Source organism: Chlamydotis macqueenii, chromosome 3 (assembly GCF_036417535.1).
Source record: "Chlamydotis macqueenii isolate bChlMac1 chromosome 3, bChlMac1.mat, whole genome shotgun sequence".
Classification (NCBI taxonomy): domain Eukaryota; kingdom Metazoa; phylum Chordata; class Aves; order Otidiformes; family Otididae; genus Chlamydotis; species Chlamydotis macqueenii.
This window is the reverse complement of record NC_141558.1, coordinates 47,479,459-47,494,311: the sequence shown is the minus strand read 5'-3', so window position 1 is coordinate 47,494,311 and position 14,853 is coordinate 47,479,459. Positions and strand designations below refer to the sequence as shown.

Here is a 14,853-nt window from a genome sequence, read left to right as displayed (position 1 = left end):
TAAGCTCAGAAAATGTGAATTTTCTTCGTGTATGAAAATGACAACTGGGGCAAAACTTGTTTGGCTGTGTTGCAGACGTTTATAACAAGGACTGTTCAGTCTCAAAGTAATGCTCACTTGGAGCATTGGAGTACTGCTCACTGTCCTGGTTGGCAAACATCGTTTTGTGTGGAACAGATGCTACAACTTCTGTCACCAACAGAATTTGGGGTTTTTTGATCATGGGTCGATTTGCACAAACACTAGGCCTGCTGGTAACAGGTACACCTGTCTTGAAGGGGGAAAAGGATTTTTGCACAGGAGTAAGCAGGGCTCATTGAAAGAGCATTAAACTAGATTTTAAATGGGAAAGGGATAAAACCAGGCTTGCTAGAGATAAGCCTGGGGATCATGCCAGTGTTTGAGGGATGTTATGCTAGTGAGGTCCTTCAGTCTGCTATCTCAGTGGAGTTAGAGGATGGAGAGCCATGCGGCAGCAAAGATGCAAGGGTTATTGATCTGTTAGAAAGCACAGAAGCATCTGAGAGTGGTCACGTAGGAATTGGAGGTTCTTCCTGGGATGGGAAGAACCTGGGATCAGTAGCCCAACTGAAGTGCATCTACACCAATGCACACAGCATGGGCATCAAACAGGAGGAGCTGAAAGCCATTGTGCAGCAGGAAAACTATGATATAGCTGCCATCACGGAAGCACAGTAGGATGACTCGCACAGCTGGAGTGCTACAATGGATGGCTATAAACTCTTCAGAAGGGACAGGCAAGGAAGGAGAGACAGTGAAGTAGTCCTGTGTGTTAAGGAGTGTTTTGACTGTCTGGAGCTTAATGATGGTGATGATAGGGTTGAGTGTTTATGGGTAAGAATCAGAGAGAAGGCTAACAAGGCAGATATCATGATGGGAGTCTGTTATAGACTGCCCAACCAGGGTGAAGAGGCAGACAAAATATTCTGTAAGCAGCTGGGAAGAATCTCACAATCGCTAGATCTTTTTCTCATGGGGAACTTCAACTTACCAGATGTCTGCTTGGAAGTAGAATACAGCAGAGAGGAAGCAGTCCATGAGGTTCCTGGAGTGCGTGGAAGATGACTTCCTGACACAGTTGGTGAGGGAACCAGCTAGGGAAGGTGCCCCACTGGACCTGTTTGTGAACAGTGAAGGGCTTGTGAGTGATGTGGTGGTTTGAGGCTATCTTTGGCATAACAATCATGAAATTATAGTTTTTGATTCTCAGAGAAGTAAGGAGGGGAGTCAGCAGATCTGCCACCTTGGACTTGGCAGAGGGCAGGCTTTGGCCTGTTTAGGGGCCTGGCTGACAGCCTCCCTTGGGAGGCAGACCTGAAGGGCAAAGGAATCCAGGAAGGCTGGGCATTCTTCAAGAATGTAATCTTAAAAGGTGCAGGAGCACAGCCGAACCAGTGGGGAAGAAAACTAACCGGGCTCAACAGAGAGCTTTGCCTGGAACTCAGGAGAAAAAAGAGAGTTTATGACCTTTGGAAGAAGAGTAAGGCAACTCAGGAGAGCTACAAGGATGTCGTGAGGTTATGCAGAGAGAAAATTAGAAGGGTCGAAGTACAACTAGTACTTAATCTGGCTGCTGTCATGAAAGACAATTAAAAATGTTTCTGTAAATAGGTTAACAACAGAAGGAGAGCTGTGAAGAATCTCGATCCTTTATTGGATGTGGAGGAAAACAGTGACAAAGGATGAGGAAAAGGCTGAAGTACTCAGTGCCTTCTTTGCCTCAGTCTTTAACAGTAAGACCAGTTGTTCCCCAGGTATACAGCCCCCTGAGCTGGAAGACAGGGACAGGGAGCAGAATGAAGCCCCCATAATCCAAGGTGAAATGGTTAGTGACCTGCTACACTGCTTAGACACACACAAGTCTATAGAACTGGCTGCGATCCACACAAGGCTACTGAGGTGGCTGGTGGGAGAACTCACCAAGCTACTTTCAATCTTTTATCAGCAGTTCTGGCTAACCAGAGGTCCCACTTGACTGGAGGTTAGCAAATCATGTGACGCCCATCTGCAGAAAAGGCCGGAAGGAGAATCTGGAGAACTGCAGGTCTGTTAGTCTGACTTCTGGGCTGGGGAAGGTTATGGAGCAGCTCCTCTTGAGTGCCATCGCACGACATGTACAGGACAACCAGGTGATTAGGCCCAGTCAGCATGGGTTTATGAAGGATGGATCCTGCTTGACTAACCTGATCTCCTTCTCTGACCAGATGACCTGCTTAGTGGATGAGGAAAAGGTTGTGGATGTTGTCTACCTGGACTTTAGAAAAACCTTTGACACCATTTCCCACAACATTCTCCTAGAGAAACTGGCTGCTTGTGGCTTGGATGGGTGTACTCTTCGCTGTATAAAAAACTGGCTGCATGGCCAGGCCCAGAGAGTGGTGGTGAATGGAGTTAAGTCCAGTTGGTGGCTGGTCACAAGTGATATTCCTCAGGGCTCAGTATTGGGGCCAGTTCTGTTTCATGTCTTTATCGATGATCTGGGTGACGGAATTGAATGCACCTTCAGTAAGTTTGCAGATGACACCAAGTTGGGCAGGAGCGTTGATCTGCTTGAGGGTAGAAAGGCTCTGCAGCGGGATCTGGACAGACTGGTTTGATGAGCCGAGGTCAATTCTGTAAGATTCAATAAGACTAAGTGCTGAGTCTTGCATTTGGGTCACAACAACCTCATGCAACGCTACAGGCTTGGGAAAGAGTGACTGAAAAGCTGCCTGGCAGAAAAGAATCTGTTGGTCGACAGCCAGCTAAATATGAGCCAGCAGTGTGCCCAGGTGGCCAAGGAGGCCGATAGCGTCCTGGCTTGTATCAGGAACAGTGTAGCCAGCAGGAGTAGGGAACTGACCATCTCCTTATACTTGGCACTAGTGAAGTGACACCTCGAATACTGTGTGCAGTTTTGGGCCCCTCACTACAAGAAAGACATTGAGGTGCTGGAGCGCGTCCAAAGACGAGCAACGAAGCTGGTGAAGGGTATGGAGCATGCATCTTTTGAGGAGCAGCTGAGGGAACTGGGATTGTTTCATCTGGGGAAGAGGAGGCTGAGGGGAGACCTGAAAAGATAGGAGACTTACTCTGTTGTACTGAAGTTTTCATATTAATAGGAGTAAATAGCACAATGACGTAACTCAATACTACTACCGTCTTCAAATAACATTTGAAATTATAACAAATTATGTTTTCAGTGAAAATAATGTAAAATGAGTCAAATTTTAGATCTGTGTGTCTTTAGGTTTAACAGAGGAGTGTAAACAGAGCTCATGGTTTTCTGTTGTTCCTAATATTCATACAATAAAGATGGCATTTCATGCTGGTTAATATTTGAAGTATTGAGGTTATTTTCTTTTACTTGCCATGATTGCTTTTCTTCTGCAAATGCTGATATTGAATCGATGATTTCTTTGTTAATATACTGAAATACAATATTCCAAGTTTTAAGCATCAAAACTGATGAGTGTATGCTAAGTGGTTTTTTTTGTGGTTTTTTTTGTTTGTTTGTTTGTTTTTTGTTTTTTCCCCCCTCCATGTATTGCATCTTGCAGCTTGTGTGGCAATTTACAGATAGAGAGAGTTCATTTCCTTTCAGGGAAGACTGTTTCAGTTATTTAATATTTTCAGGTCATCTCTCAGACCAGAAGTGTGTTTAGCATGTTCATGTGTGGTCTCTGGAAGATTTTATTTGCTTGGGTTTTGTGCACATAAGGGGAAGGATATGGTGAGCCTTCTTTCTTCAAGACAGAGTAAGGGAGAGAAGGAAAATAGCTCAGTTTTATATAAAATGAGCAACTCTTGTCTACAACTGGTGTGGGGAACAGCAACAGTTCTAAGATTGTTATCCTGGACTTCTTAATGTACTGGTTTTTTACAGCCCTTCCAGGCACTTGATAAGAGAATTTTATTCTTGTTTGCAAGTATTTATTAGCTTTTGCTGAAGCTAATTCAATTAAGAATTTTTCTTTTTAAAAAATGCAAAACATAGATGTAAATAATGTGGGTGCAGAATTTACTCCACTTAATCCTTCTGTTGTTCTCCAGATATATATATATATATAGGAGAAAAAAAATAAAATTCCTTACTGGTTTGAGATGCTTGCCTGTCAGGTAGTTTTGTAATTTCACAGAGCCGTGAAATACCACCTTGCCCCCCATTATTAAGTTTGCAAAGTCTGTAATGTAATTTATTTCTGGCTCTTTTCCTCACTTACCACAATTTATAAGGTGTGTGATAGGAGTTTTATACAGTGAACAAGAAAATAGAACAATGTGCGTATCAGGTGTATTTTGCATATAATATTAGTCCTTCCATATATGTACTTCCATTGTTGTATTGAAAGCTGGAAGGATTTAATAGAGAAATGTGTGTATCCAGTAGTTTGACCTTTTTTGTTTATATAGTTAATAAGAGTTAATGGTCAGGTTCCTTAACCTTCTTGATTATTGGCATTTTTGCCTTTTCTTTTAGTTTGTTATGAGATCTTAATGCTACTGAGTATTTCGTTTCATGATTGACTAGTTAAATAACACCAGTTTCTATTTGGGTAGTGTTTTATTAAAAAAAAAACCACAACAATTTATGTAATTGAAATTATTTTTGATTTCATTAACCAAAAGCATCTTATGATTTTCTTTGAACAGGATGACATCGCCTCGTTTTATAGAATTTGTCTGTAAACATGATGATGTCCTTAAGTGTTTTGTTAACCGGTAAGCTTCAAGAAATATGGAATTTCCAATTCCCCCACTGCATCCCCCCAAATAATTCAAACTATTTTTTTTTTTCTTACTGAGTTGTATTTTTAGGTTATTGCTGTGATGTATGTACCATATGCACTTTAATGGTTCTACCAAGTTTAAGGGAGTGTATATTAATGATTCAGAGCTTAGGCTTAAATGAACTCTTCTGCATATGTAAGCGATCCTTTTGTAAATTCTGTGAGATTTCATGAGCAAAATCTTTTTCACAGAGCAACAGAATAATTTTCTTAACGGTTTCTCTCCTCATCTTTGTTCCAAATAAAGCCTTTGCTTTTGAGGCAGATGAAAACTTTTCGTTCTTCCTCAAATCTGTTATACTTAATGCCTTCTTAAAGGAGTCTAAACCATCTCTGTACATGTGGCTATGTCCAGAGTTTTTCTGGGGCTGCCCAGTTTATAAACTTGCTTCTGTCTGGAGAGCTATTTGTAATTCAAAAGTATGTGATGGCTAAACCATCACAAATCCTCCATGTTCAAAGGATGATGTAGTATAAATTTGGAAACAAGAGTTAGGAAAACATTACAAAATAGGAGAGTCTGTTGGAACTTTTCTGTATGACTGATCACATTGCCACTTTATGTTGATTTCATGTATCGTGAAGCATTATTATTAGATCTCTCACTAACAGGCTTCTAAATTATTTTTTTTTCAGAAATCCCAAAATAATTTTTGATCACTTTCATTTTCTTCTTGAGTGTCCTGAACTAATGTCCAGATTTATGCACATTATAAAAGCTCAGGTAAGTGTAAGGAGAGGCTTAGTTACAACTTCTATGAATATAAAGACTGTGTTTTGTTTAAAAATAATAATATTTAAAATATTAAAATATTTAATATTTTATTTAATATTTAATATAAAATATTAAAATAGTAAAAAAATTTGGGGAGAATGGAAGAACTAGGTGTGGCATCCAGTACTTCTGAATATGGGAGGCTGAAAGATCAAATAGACATGGCAGCCAGATTTCTGTACTTCCAAGTCTTTAAAACTCGTGTGTAAGTCCATTTGTGATGACCGATATTAAATATGTCTTAGAAATCCAACTTTCAGTTAAACAGAGTTAGCTTTCTATTATCGAATCTATTTGTGCACATCTAGTAGATTGAACTTGAAAATGCTCTGCTTTTTCCATAATTGACTTACGTTTGGAGACCAACCAGAGAATAAATACACCGCTATTAGTTGATTTGACCATAGTTAATTAGTGGCAGCTCCTTCAGTGAAACATCATGTTATCTTTGCTCTGTTCCTTAAATTAAAAGGTTTTGATCAAAGACAGAATTTGCTGAAAACAGGTAAAATTCCTCTAACCAACCGGAATCTCGTGGAGTCTACTCTGAAAGCTTTATTTCTTCAGTTGTGAACAGTACTCTGTCTTTGTTTTTAGATGCACATTGTTTTTAGTAATCCAGTTTCATTTTTAGGATATGGTGTAGGTGTATTATTTAATCATTCTTTGGTTGAAATGTGTGGTTTTGAAATTCATTACCTATGAATAATGAAGAGACCCTGAGAACTGATGCCCTGTTTGTTAGATCAAGTAAAAGTAAATGCTGTGAATTGCGATAGATGAAAGAGGCTGTACTTGTGTTGTCTGTTTCAGAAGAACTGCAAAATGTCAGTCTAAATACTGAGGCAAACAAGCTAGGACCTTCTTGCATGAGAACTGCTTTGGAAGGTTTCTGGTTCCTTTGAGCTGTTTCTTATTGGCAATGAACTTTACTACAAGTATGGCTTGTTTGTCTCACTTGTTCTCAGCTGTGGCTGATTATCAGTAGTGTTACAAAGTCAGTGACTTACTGCTTACCTAGATTTCTTCCTCTCCTGCCCTGAAAGAATTTTTGTGCTATTTTTCTCCTGTGTGGTGAACTCCAGTAACTATCTCTGGATAACTACTGGTCCAGTCTTTCTGCATATCAGCCTTCAGCGAGCACTCAAGGACACGCGTAGTCCTTTTCCCAAAATACTGTATAGCCTATTGAGGTAGCACCAAGTAACTCTCTGCGCGTTTCAAAAATGAGTTGAGAAGTATGCATAACCATTTTCCAGTCATTCTTGTGAGAGAGGAATTATTCAGTTGAATGCATCTGTGTAATATGGTTTACCCCTTGTTTTGTAGCCTTTTAAAGATCGCTGTGAATGGTTCTATGAACATCTGCATGCTGGGCAGCCGGATTCGGACATGGTGCACAGACCTGTCAATGAAAATGACATCCTTTTGGTTCACAGAGGTATTGTGTTATAAATGGAATTAGGATATCTCTGAAATACATTGACATATAATGAATTAAGATAAAAAAATTAATTATTACTTTGTATTTAGATTCTATTTTTAGGAGTAGCTGTGAAGTTGTGTCTAAAGCAAATTGTGCAAAACTAAAGCAGGGGATTGCTGTGAGATTTCATGGAGAAGAAGGCATGGTGGGTAAAATAGCATGATTTTCCTTTGTCGTATTTATATATGGAAATACTAATTCTCTTTCACAAGTACTGTTTTGAACTAAATCATAATTTAAAATAACCTTTATACTTTATGAAGAAATATGTGATTACCCAGTGTAACTGTGCAGTCAAAGTTCTATGCACTAATATGTTTTATTCTTTTAACATGCAGGGTCAAGGTGTGGTCCGTGAGTGGTTTGATATCTTATCCAGTGAAATAGTTAACCCAGATTATGCCTTATTTACGCAGTCAGCTGATGGTATGTCTCTGCCTTTTTTTCCTCCTAATTTTGGAGTGTCTTATTTTATAAAAGCATTTTTACAATCCAAGAAAAAAAGTAACGTAATTGGTTTCAGAATATAAGATTGTTACTTTTTAAAAGCAATATTAACAGAACTGATCTCATATATAGGGAACTGATCTACTCATTGTATGTTTTTATAGCTACAGATGAAATTTTTTTTAATTTGAAGTTTCCTTGGTTTTGGTCTCTTTTGTAAGAGGAGAGTGAGTCATTCGTGTTACTGAGTTCATCCTGTTTCTGTGGAGGTATTCCTTTATTTCCTTTTAGAAATACACATATTTAATCAGTTAATTTTTGTGGTAAAACCAGATGTTGATCTCCACAGGTCTACCTTGTATTTGACTTTGTCTTTTGGATGCTTCTATATAAAGCAAATCTTTACCAGTAAAAGATTTCACGTCATTATCAGTGATAAATGTTTTGCTTTCTACCTTATGAAGTCTTGGAAAGTGGCAAGGAATTCAGTCAACAGTAGAGGCATAGATTAGTTCCTGAAAAATAAAATAAAAAGTTCAGGGATGTCTGTTTGAGGTGATCGAAAAGATGGAAAACAAGGAGACCAAGACTGGACAGTCTTCTATCTGCATCTGGCTGGAGCCGGATGAAAGGAAGTGGATGCATCGTCATCCTTCCTTCAAGTGTGTTCACAAGTCTATAGAAGCATAGTCCATTACAGTGAGCAAAAAATGCACATAGCAGTATAGTAAGATGGAAAGCCAAATTTAGCAGATCATGATTACCCTTATATTGATCGTAATTATTTCGGAGTGGTGCCTTGGAGAGTGGCTAAGTGATATAATTGTAATAATGGGATGTCATTACGTTCTAGTGTGTTTTTCTAATGTCTTTTTGGTGTAAACAAGCTCAGTCAGTCTTCCAGAATCCCAAAATAAAACTTTCAGTGGTTTCAAATGCTTAGTGTATTTGATAAATATGAACTTCACTTAAAAAAAACCCCAATGAAAACAAAGTCATGAAACATGATAGTCGTCTTTTATTTTATAGGAACAACTTTCCAGCCCAACAGCAACTCTTCTGTAAATCCAGATCATTTGAACTACTTCCGTTTCGCAGGCCAGATCCTGGGGCTAGCTCTGAATCACAGGCAGTTGGTGAACATTTACTTCACAAGGTCGTTCTACAAACATATTCTTGGTATGGTTTCATTAAAATCCTGTTTATTAGTCATAACAGTTTTTCCTTTCTTTACTTTTGTGTTTGTATTAAAAATGAAAAAGTGTGGGGAAAAAAAAGTCTTTCTAATATTTTATGTATATCAGAGTCACAAAATAATATGGCAGTAATTGCTATTCCAGTCTGAGCCTCTCTTAGGAACTGTTACGGTTGCAAATATAGAAATACGTTAACAAAACTATATGTGAATTTTGTACAGTTAGGAACTCTTAATAAAATAGCTAATCTTTCAATTTATATTTGAATATGAATCTTAAAGGCATCATTAATCTACCTAAAGCATAATAATATAATTTAGTCTTCTTTAATGTTGCTGACTAGGAGTGCCTGAAAGGCAGACTAATGCAGCCAGTTATTTTGTCAAATTTGTCTGTCCTGCCACATAATGTCATTTTTGAGAAATGAAAATAATAATTCCCTTGTTAACTTATGACGGACTTATAAAGTTGATAATGTTTATGAACTCTGGCAAAAATCTGTCAGTCATTCTTTATTATACCTGCAATTCTTCCATCGTGTAATGTTTTAACAAGGAGAATCCATACTGTTGTGAACCTCCCTGTCTACCCACTCCAACAAATATTACTTATTTCGTGAAACAGTGTTTCAGAACTAATTCAGGTTCATCCTGTCTCCTTCCTAAGTAAAGTTAGTTCATACATTTACTGTAGCATTCAAGAGGATTGGTCAGAAGTCTTTATAAAGATCTAATTTTCTTTCTGATAGAGAAGGACCGCTGTTAGCTGGTGGTATCTGTCATCTAGGGCTCCTCTCTGCTCTTCTTTGAGAACCTTTGTGCCTCTTGTCGAATGTGGTGCCTCTGTTCTGCATTGTCATGACAAACTTTTCCTCTTGCATGAAGATGTGATGGAAGGGTAAATTCCCTTGCATTCCTGTTACTCCTTTAAGTACATAAATTCATTTGCTGCTGAATGTGGAGTTTTCTTTGTGTTTAAGTGTAATTCTTTAATCTTCTTTGAAAGTATAAGATAGCTTGATGTTGGAAGCTTTATTTTTCCTCAAGAATCACTCATTACTTTAAGACCTAGCAAGGTTTTCAAGGGATTGTTTCAAGGGATACTGGTTTTTTTTTTTGTAATTGTTCTGTCTACCTACAGTTTCCCTGTGATGTTTGTTGAGTCCAGGACAGATCAAGTTGTAACTTTAGATTTACTGTTGCAGTTTTTGATGGTGCCAGCTCAGTCATCTTTGTCAAGATTTTTTTTGACAAAGGGATGCATTTTACTTCTCTCCCTCAGTACCGCTTTCTGCTGCGGGACAGTGACCATGTACTGGGCAAGACACAATGGAGGACAGCCAAACTGAAGCAACACTGTGTTGGCAATGCCTCATCCGGCTTGCCTAGTGATTGATCTTCATATAGGAAAGTGGTTCCAAAGTAGACATATCTTTGTGTGGCACAGTTTGGCACTGACTTAAGGGTTAGCCTCTGACATCAAGAGATTGCTCTCTGTGAGGTAGTAGTAAGGTTTTGTCACTCTGTTGAACAGGCATCATGGAGCTCTCTAGAGGTTTATGCATATTTGACTTAAATTCAAAAGGTGCACAGATTGTTATCACTTCTTGTTACTTATCAGGCAGAGAACTGAAGAAATTACACCTCCACTTCCCAAAGTAGTTGTTTTTTCTGCCTCGATCACAGTAGTTTATTTAAACCTTTCCAAGGCCTTTTCACTCAGCTTTGTGCATCTCCTCCCTTCTTGCTTAAGGAACCCGAGTTGCACAGCAGCAGATGCTTCTGAGGGGTTTTTGTTTTATTTTTGTTTCAGGTTCAGCTATGGGTTATGCTAACTGTTGTTCATGCCACGTACAATTTACCAGGCTACAGACATAGAAATTCCCTTCAGCTGCTTGTCAGGCCTTAAGTAATGGAATATGAAATCTTTCAAAGCCTGAGACAGCATCCATTCCCTTGGTTTCTCACCTTGCACTGAGATCCTTGTTTTCTGTAGCCTTTCCTGTTGATGGCACTGAATCCTCCACCAGTTGTGTGGTAAGACCTCCTGTATCTGAGGAACAGTGTGAACCTGTTTCAAAGGAACTCTTTAGTCAACAGACGTGATGTGGAAGTGCCTTAATTAGAAGCTGAAATCTGTATGAACAGATGTGGCTACTTTTTTGAGACTCAGGTGGGTGCATCATCTTTTCACTGTGATAAATTGAGAACTTTCTGAAGCAATACCTGGTAGGCAAGGAAAGGTCACTAACTTAAGTGATGACCCTGCTAACACACACCTAACACGCTTTGTAAGATTTTTACATATATAGCTTGCATGATTTTTTTTACTTTGTTTGCTCTGAAATCAAACATTATTCCATAGGTTGTCATGTTTAGTAGGGCTGCACTCTTGCTGATATAGAACTGAGGCAGAAATACAGTCACACACTAAGGCCTCTTAGATTAGTTTTTCTCAAACTGCTTGTCTGTCTGCCTTCTGCTTAATCAGTGGAGGAGAAGATAGTTTCACTAATGCGGTTGTCCAGTTACTTTGTATTTTTCTAATGACCCAATTACTTTTCTGTTTGGAAAATGAAACTTCTACCTCCAACTCGCAAAGATACATAGCACATCAATTCCTAACTGTACTATCTGCTGTTAGACTTCAGTCCCTTCTTTCACAGTATAATAGCCAATACTCCTTGAAATGGCATAAACAAAAGCAAAAATTAATTTCTGGGTCAGTGTATTTTGAACTGGAGGACTTAAATCCTTGAATACTTACTGAACTTGTCTCAGAGCTTAGCTGTAGTATTTTTTTGAAGTTCTGTGTTGCACAGAAATACCTATTTGTCACAATTATGCTAAGGTAGATTTTTCTTCCTTTTAAAAGTACAGGTATTTTAAGGGTATAGCAGAAGAAGGATATGTAGTATGTAATGGAATTCAAATTTTGTCCTGTTAAATCTGATGGAGTTTCTTTATAACTGCCTATTTATAACCGAGTCTATTTATTGGTAAAATATCTGTCAACCGAATGAGTGAGCTTAGTGCTTTGGTCTCACAACATGCTGACTATGAGTGTCATCTCATCGTAATGCTCCAGTTCAGTTTCTTCTCTAAAGGAGTCTGATTCCTACTTTTCAGTCTCCTTCTTTTCCAATACGTTTTTGCTTATATCCCTCAGAGACATCTTTATTTCCACATTTCATATGTGAAGTGCACATATGCTTACTAGCTGGAAAAAGTGAGTCCTCTAGAAACTACTAGATGGCTGACAATTTTTTGTTTTTTGAGAGGTGACAGTGCAAAATTATTAGTAAATTATCTATCCCTCTCTGAAACTGGAGCATTGCTTGATTTTTATTAGAAAAACAATGCCTTACAGCTTCTGTACACACCATTTCAGCACGAGTCAGCTCTTCCAGGGAAATACTGTAACAGTTTTTGCACTTGTATATTTGCACTGGCTGCTAACCTTTGATTTTTGTGTTACTCTCTAGAGTACTGCTTCTACAGTCCACAGTGTGCTAAGACTTCTACTAATGGGCACCCTTGTGACACTTCACAATGCACAGAAAGAGAGTACTTCCCAATAACTTGCTTTTCTCTAAATCTACTACCACCTTCACTCCCTGCCCCTTTTCCCAGGTGTTTATCTGTCTTGGTAGAGTTAACATATCTATCATGACAGAGTTAAAGGATTGGGGTTTGCTTTCTTGTGTAGTGAAGAGGGTAGTTTTCATGTGCAAACTCAGGGTCATTTTATTCTGGGCACACTTGCTCAAATTTGTGTTTGACTGCCATGTCTGCGAAGCGGATGTCAGACTTCTGGCAGTTGTCCTTAATGCTTCTAAATGGCTTGCAAGTTCAATTTGAAAATGTGAAATTCTTATAAATATTTTTTCAACTGTATAGTAGGTCTCCATAGTAAACATGATCAAAAAGAAGAAAACTGAAGAGTGAAAGAATTTTAAGTACAGAAAGATTGTCTTCACCCCCCCCCCCCCCGCCAAGTTCTAAGTAATTTTGTAGGGGAAACTATTTTTTTTATTAGAGAAATATGATATTTGTCTTTCTAAAAGTTATCTAGAAAACTAAGACTTTTTTCTTAGTAAACTTACTTGACATTGTGTTCTGTATGGTTAGACGCTTTTACTGAAATCCATTAGTGAGCTAAAATTGTGCAAATTGTTGTTGCTGAAGTGATATGCTGTTTACTTCACTGGGAAGAAAAACATACAGAGGGAACTTTGTTGTTTTTTTTTTTTTTTTTAATACTTTTAAAAATGTAATAAATACAGTTCTGCTGTAGTTAGTAACGGTGAGTCTCTTCCTTTTCCTGTTACTGCATTATTCTGATTTCTCTCTAGAGGGAGATCTTATACCATATATTCAGTTAGAACCCTTTCTGCTTCATCCTATTTATTTGAGGGGTTTTATCTCTTTGTTTCTTCTAGGTATACCTGTAAACTACCAGGATGTAGCATCTATTGATCCAGAGTATGCAAAGAACTTGCAGTGGATTTTAGATAATGATATCAGTGATCTGGGTTTAGAGCTGACCTTCTCTGTTGAGACTGATGTGTTTGGAGCAATGGAGGAAGTGCCATTGAAGCCAGGGGGTGCAAGTATACTTGTTACACAGGAAAACAAGGTGAGTATACAGGTTTATTCAGAAGTTGATAGTAAAGAAAAGCAATTGGACTGACTTTCTGAATGACTGGAAGCGTAAATGGTGTACCCATTTTGAGGGAAATATACAAAATAAAAAAGTTGCTGACACTCTTCCCCCTTTTTCTAGCTTAGCATGGTACAGAAATAGTGTTATTTAAAATGTCTAAGTGTTCACATCTGAAGTTCTTCTTTCTGATAGAACTTTTGGAAGGAAGATAGGATTAACTTTAAATGAAAAGTTTATTTTAAAAGTTACAAATATGTGTGGATATATATGCTGGGAAGGTAAAACAGTAGCAATTGCTAAAAGTAAAATTGTAGGTAATGTTACAAAGTATCTGCCTGTTAGAGCAGTCTGTGGCACTGGGTTGCTCTATGGTGACGTACAGGTAATTGACATAGTGAAAGGCTGCAGGAAGCTTTTTTAGCCACTTGCAAGTCACTCGGTGTGTATGGAAATAATCTGCCTTTTGAATTTACTTCAATAGTGACTGCTTGGATAGTCCCTGAGTTCTCTGCAGCGTTAGTTGAAAAAACAATGTGGAAAAACTCAGCCAGATTATGAAAATAATCTAGAAATTAAGATAAGACATCAGTCTAATTGAATTCTACAGTTACGCACGAGATAGTTTTGAGTAACTGCAGGAGTATCTTGAGTAGACTTGTAATTTTTTGTATCACTGACTCTTGTGATTTGATTTTTTTTTTTTTTTTTTGTGTTGAGCTATTCTTACTTGCTTCATGTACGGTGTATTCATTTAGCTCTACCAGAGTGTAGAGAGCTGTTATATTGGTAAATGACCACTTGGTGTCAGCATTTGTTCAAACTAAAATTTCAGTTTATGTTGGAGCAATGGGCACTGGATTCTTGTATGTTTAATCCTTGCTTCCATTAAGACAGAGTGTCATTCCAATGAAGGAATATTATTAGCCTGATTCTGCACTGCAATATAGTCATTCATTGTCTAATTGTGAAAACAGTGGATGATTAATTTCTTTATTACCTATTAGAGAAAGCAAGGATGTTGATTCTTGTTTCTAGGGAGTCTTAGCTTCTCAATGTATAGAATATATGTACTTGATAGAAATTGTAGTTTTGTAAAAAACTATTTTTAAACTGTTATCAGTTAGCATGAAATTAGAAGTTTGCCTGCATGAGGATACCCTGTCACTAGTAGCTTAAATTGCTCTGTTAACTTCTGACTTGGGGCACAAACTAAAAAGGGTGGTTGAAATGTGTATAACAGCTGCATCCATTCTGGCTCATCAGCCTTCCTCAGCTATGGCAGGAGGGGACAGGAAGCTGCAAAATGTGAAGCCAACAAACACCTGTAAGATGGCACTGTCTCTTGTTCACTGATCTTGACAGTGGCAAACCAAATTGTTGAAAATTGTAGATCTGTGTTTTAGTGGCATTTGGGGATTTTTCCCTGTTTCTCTAATGTGAAATGGCTTTGCAATATGTTTTAGCTTAGCAGTTCTACCAGGTTAAATAGGAAAG

General features: G+C 38.1%; 1 protein-coding gene across 4 annotated transcripts in view; it reads left to right on the top strand.

Annotated features, from left to right (window-relative positions):
- The window catches only part of HACE1 (HECT domain and ankyrin repeat containing E3 ubiquitin protein ligase 1), a 55,669-nt gene that overhangs the window by 28,845 nt on the left and 11,971 nt on the right, over positions 1–14,853 (top strand). For all 4 annotated transcript variants that reach the window (XM_086744791.1, XM_086744790.1, XM_086744793.1 and 1 more), the window contains 7 exons: positions 4,654–4,722; positions 5,427–5,514; positions 6,895–7,006; positions 7,099–7,196; positions 7,390–7,477; positions 8,528–8,677; positions 13,136–13,332. In XM_086744791.1, the coding sequence (XP_086600917.1) occupies positions 4,654–4,722; positions 5,427–5,514; positions 6,895–7,006; positions 7,099–7,196; positions 7,390–7,477; positions 8,528–8,677; positions 13,136–13,332 (802 nt within the window). The remainder of the gene's footprint in view (positions 1–4,653; positions 4,723–5,426; positions 5,515–6,894; positions 7,007–7,098; positions 7,197–7,389; positions 7,478–8,527; positions 8,678–13,135; positions 13,333–14,853) is intronic.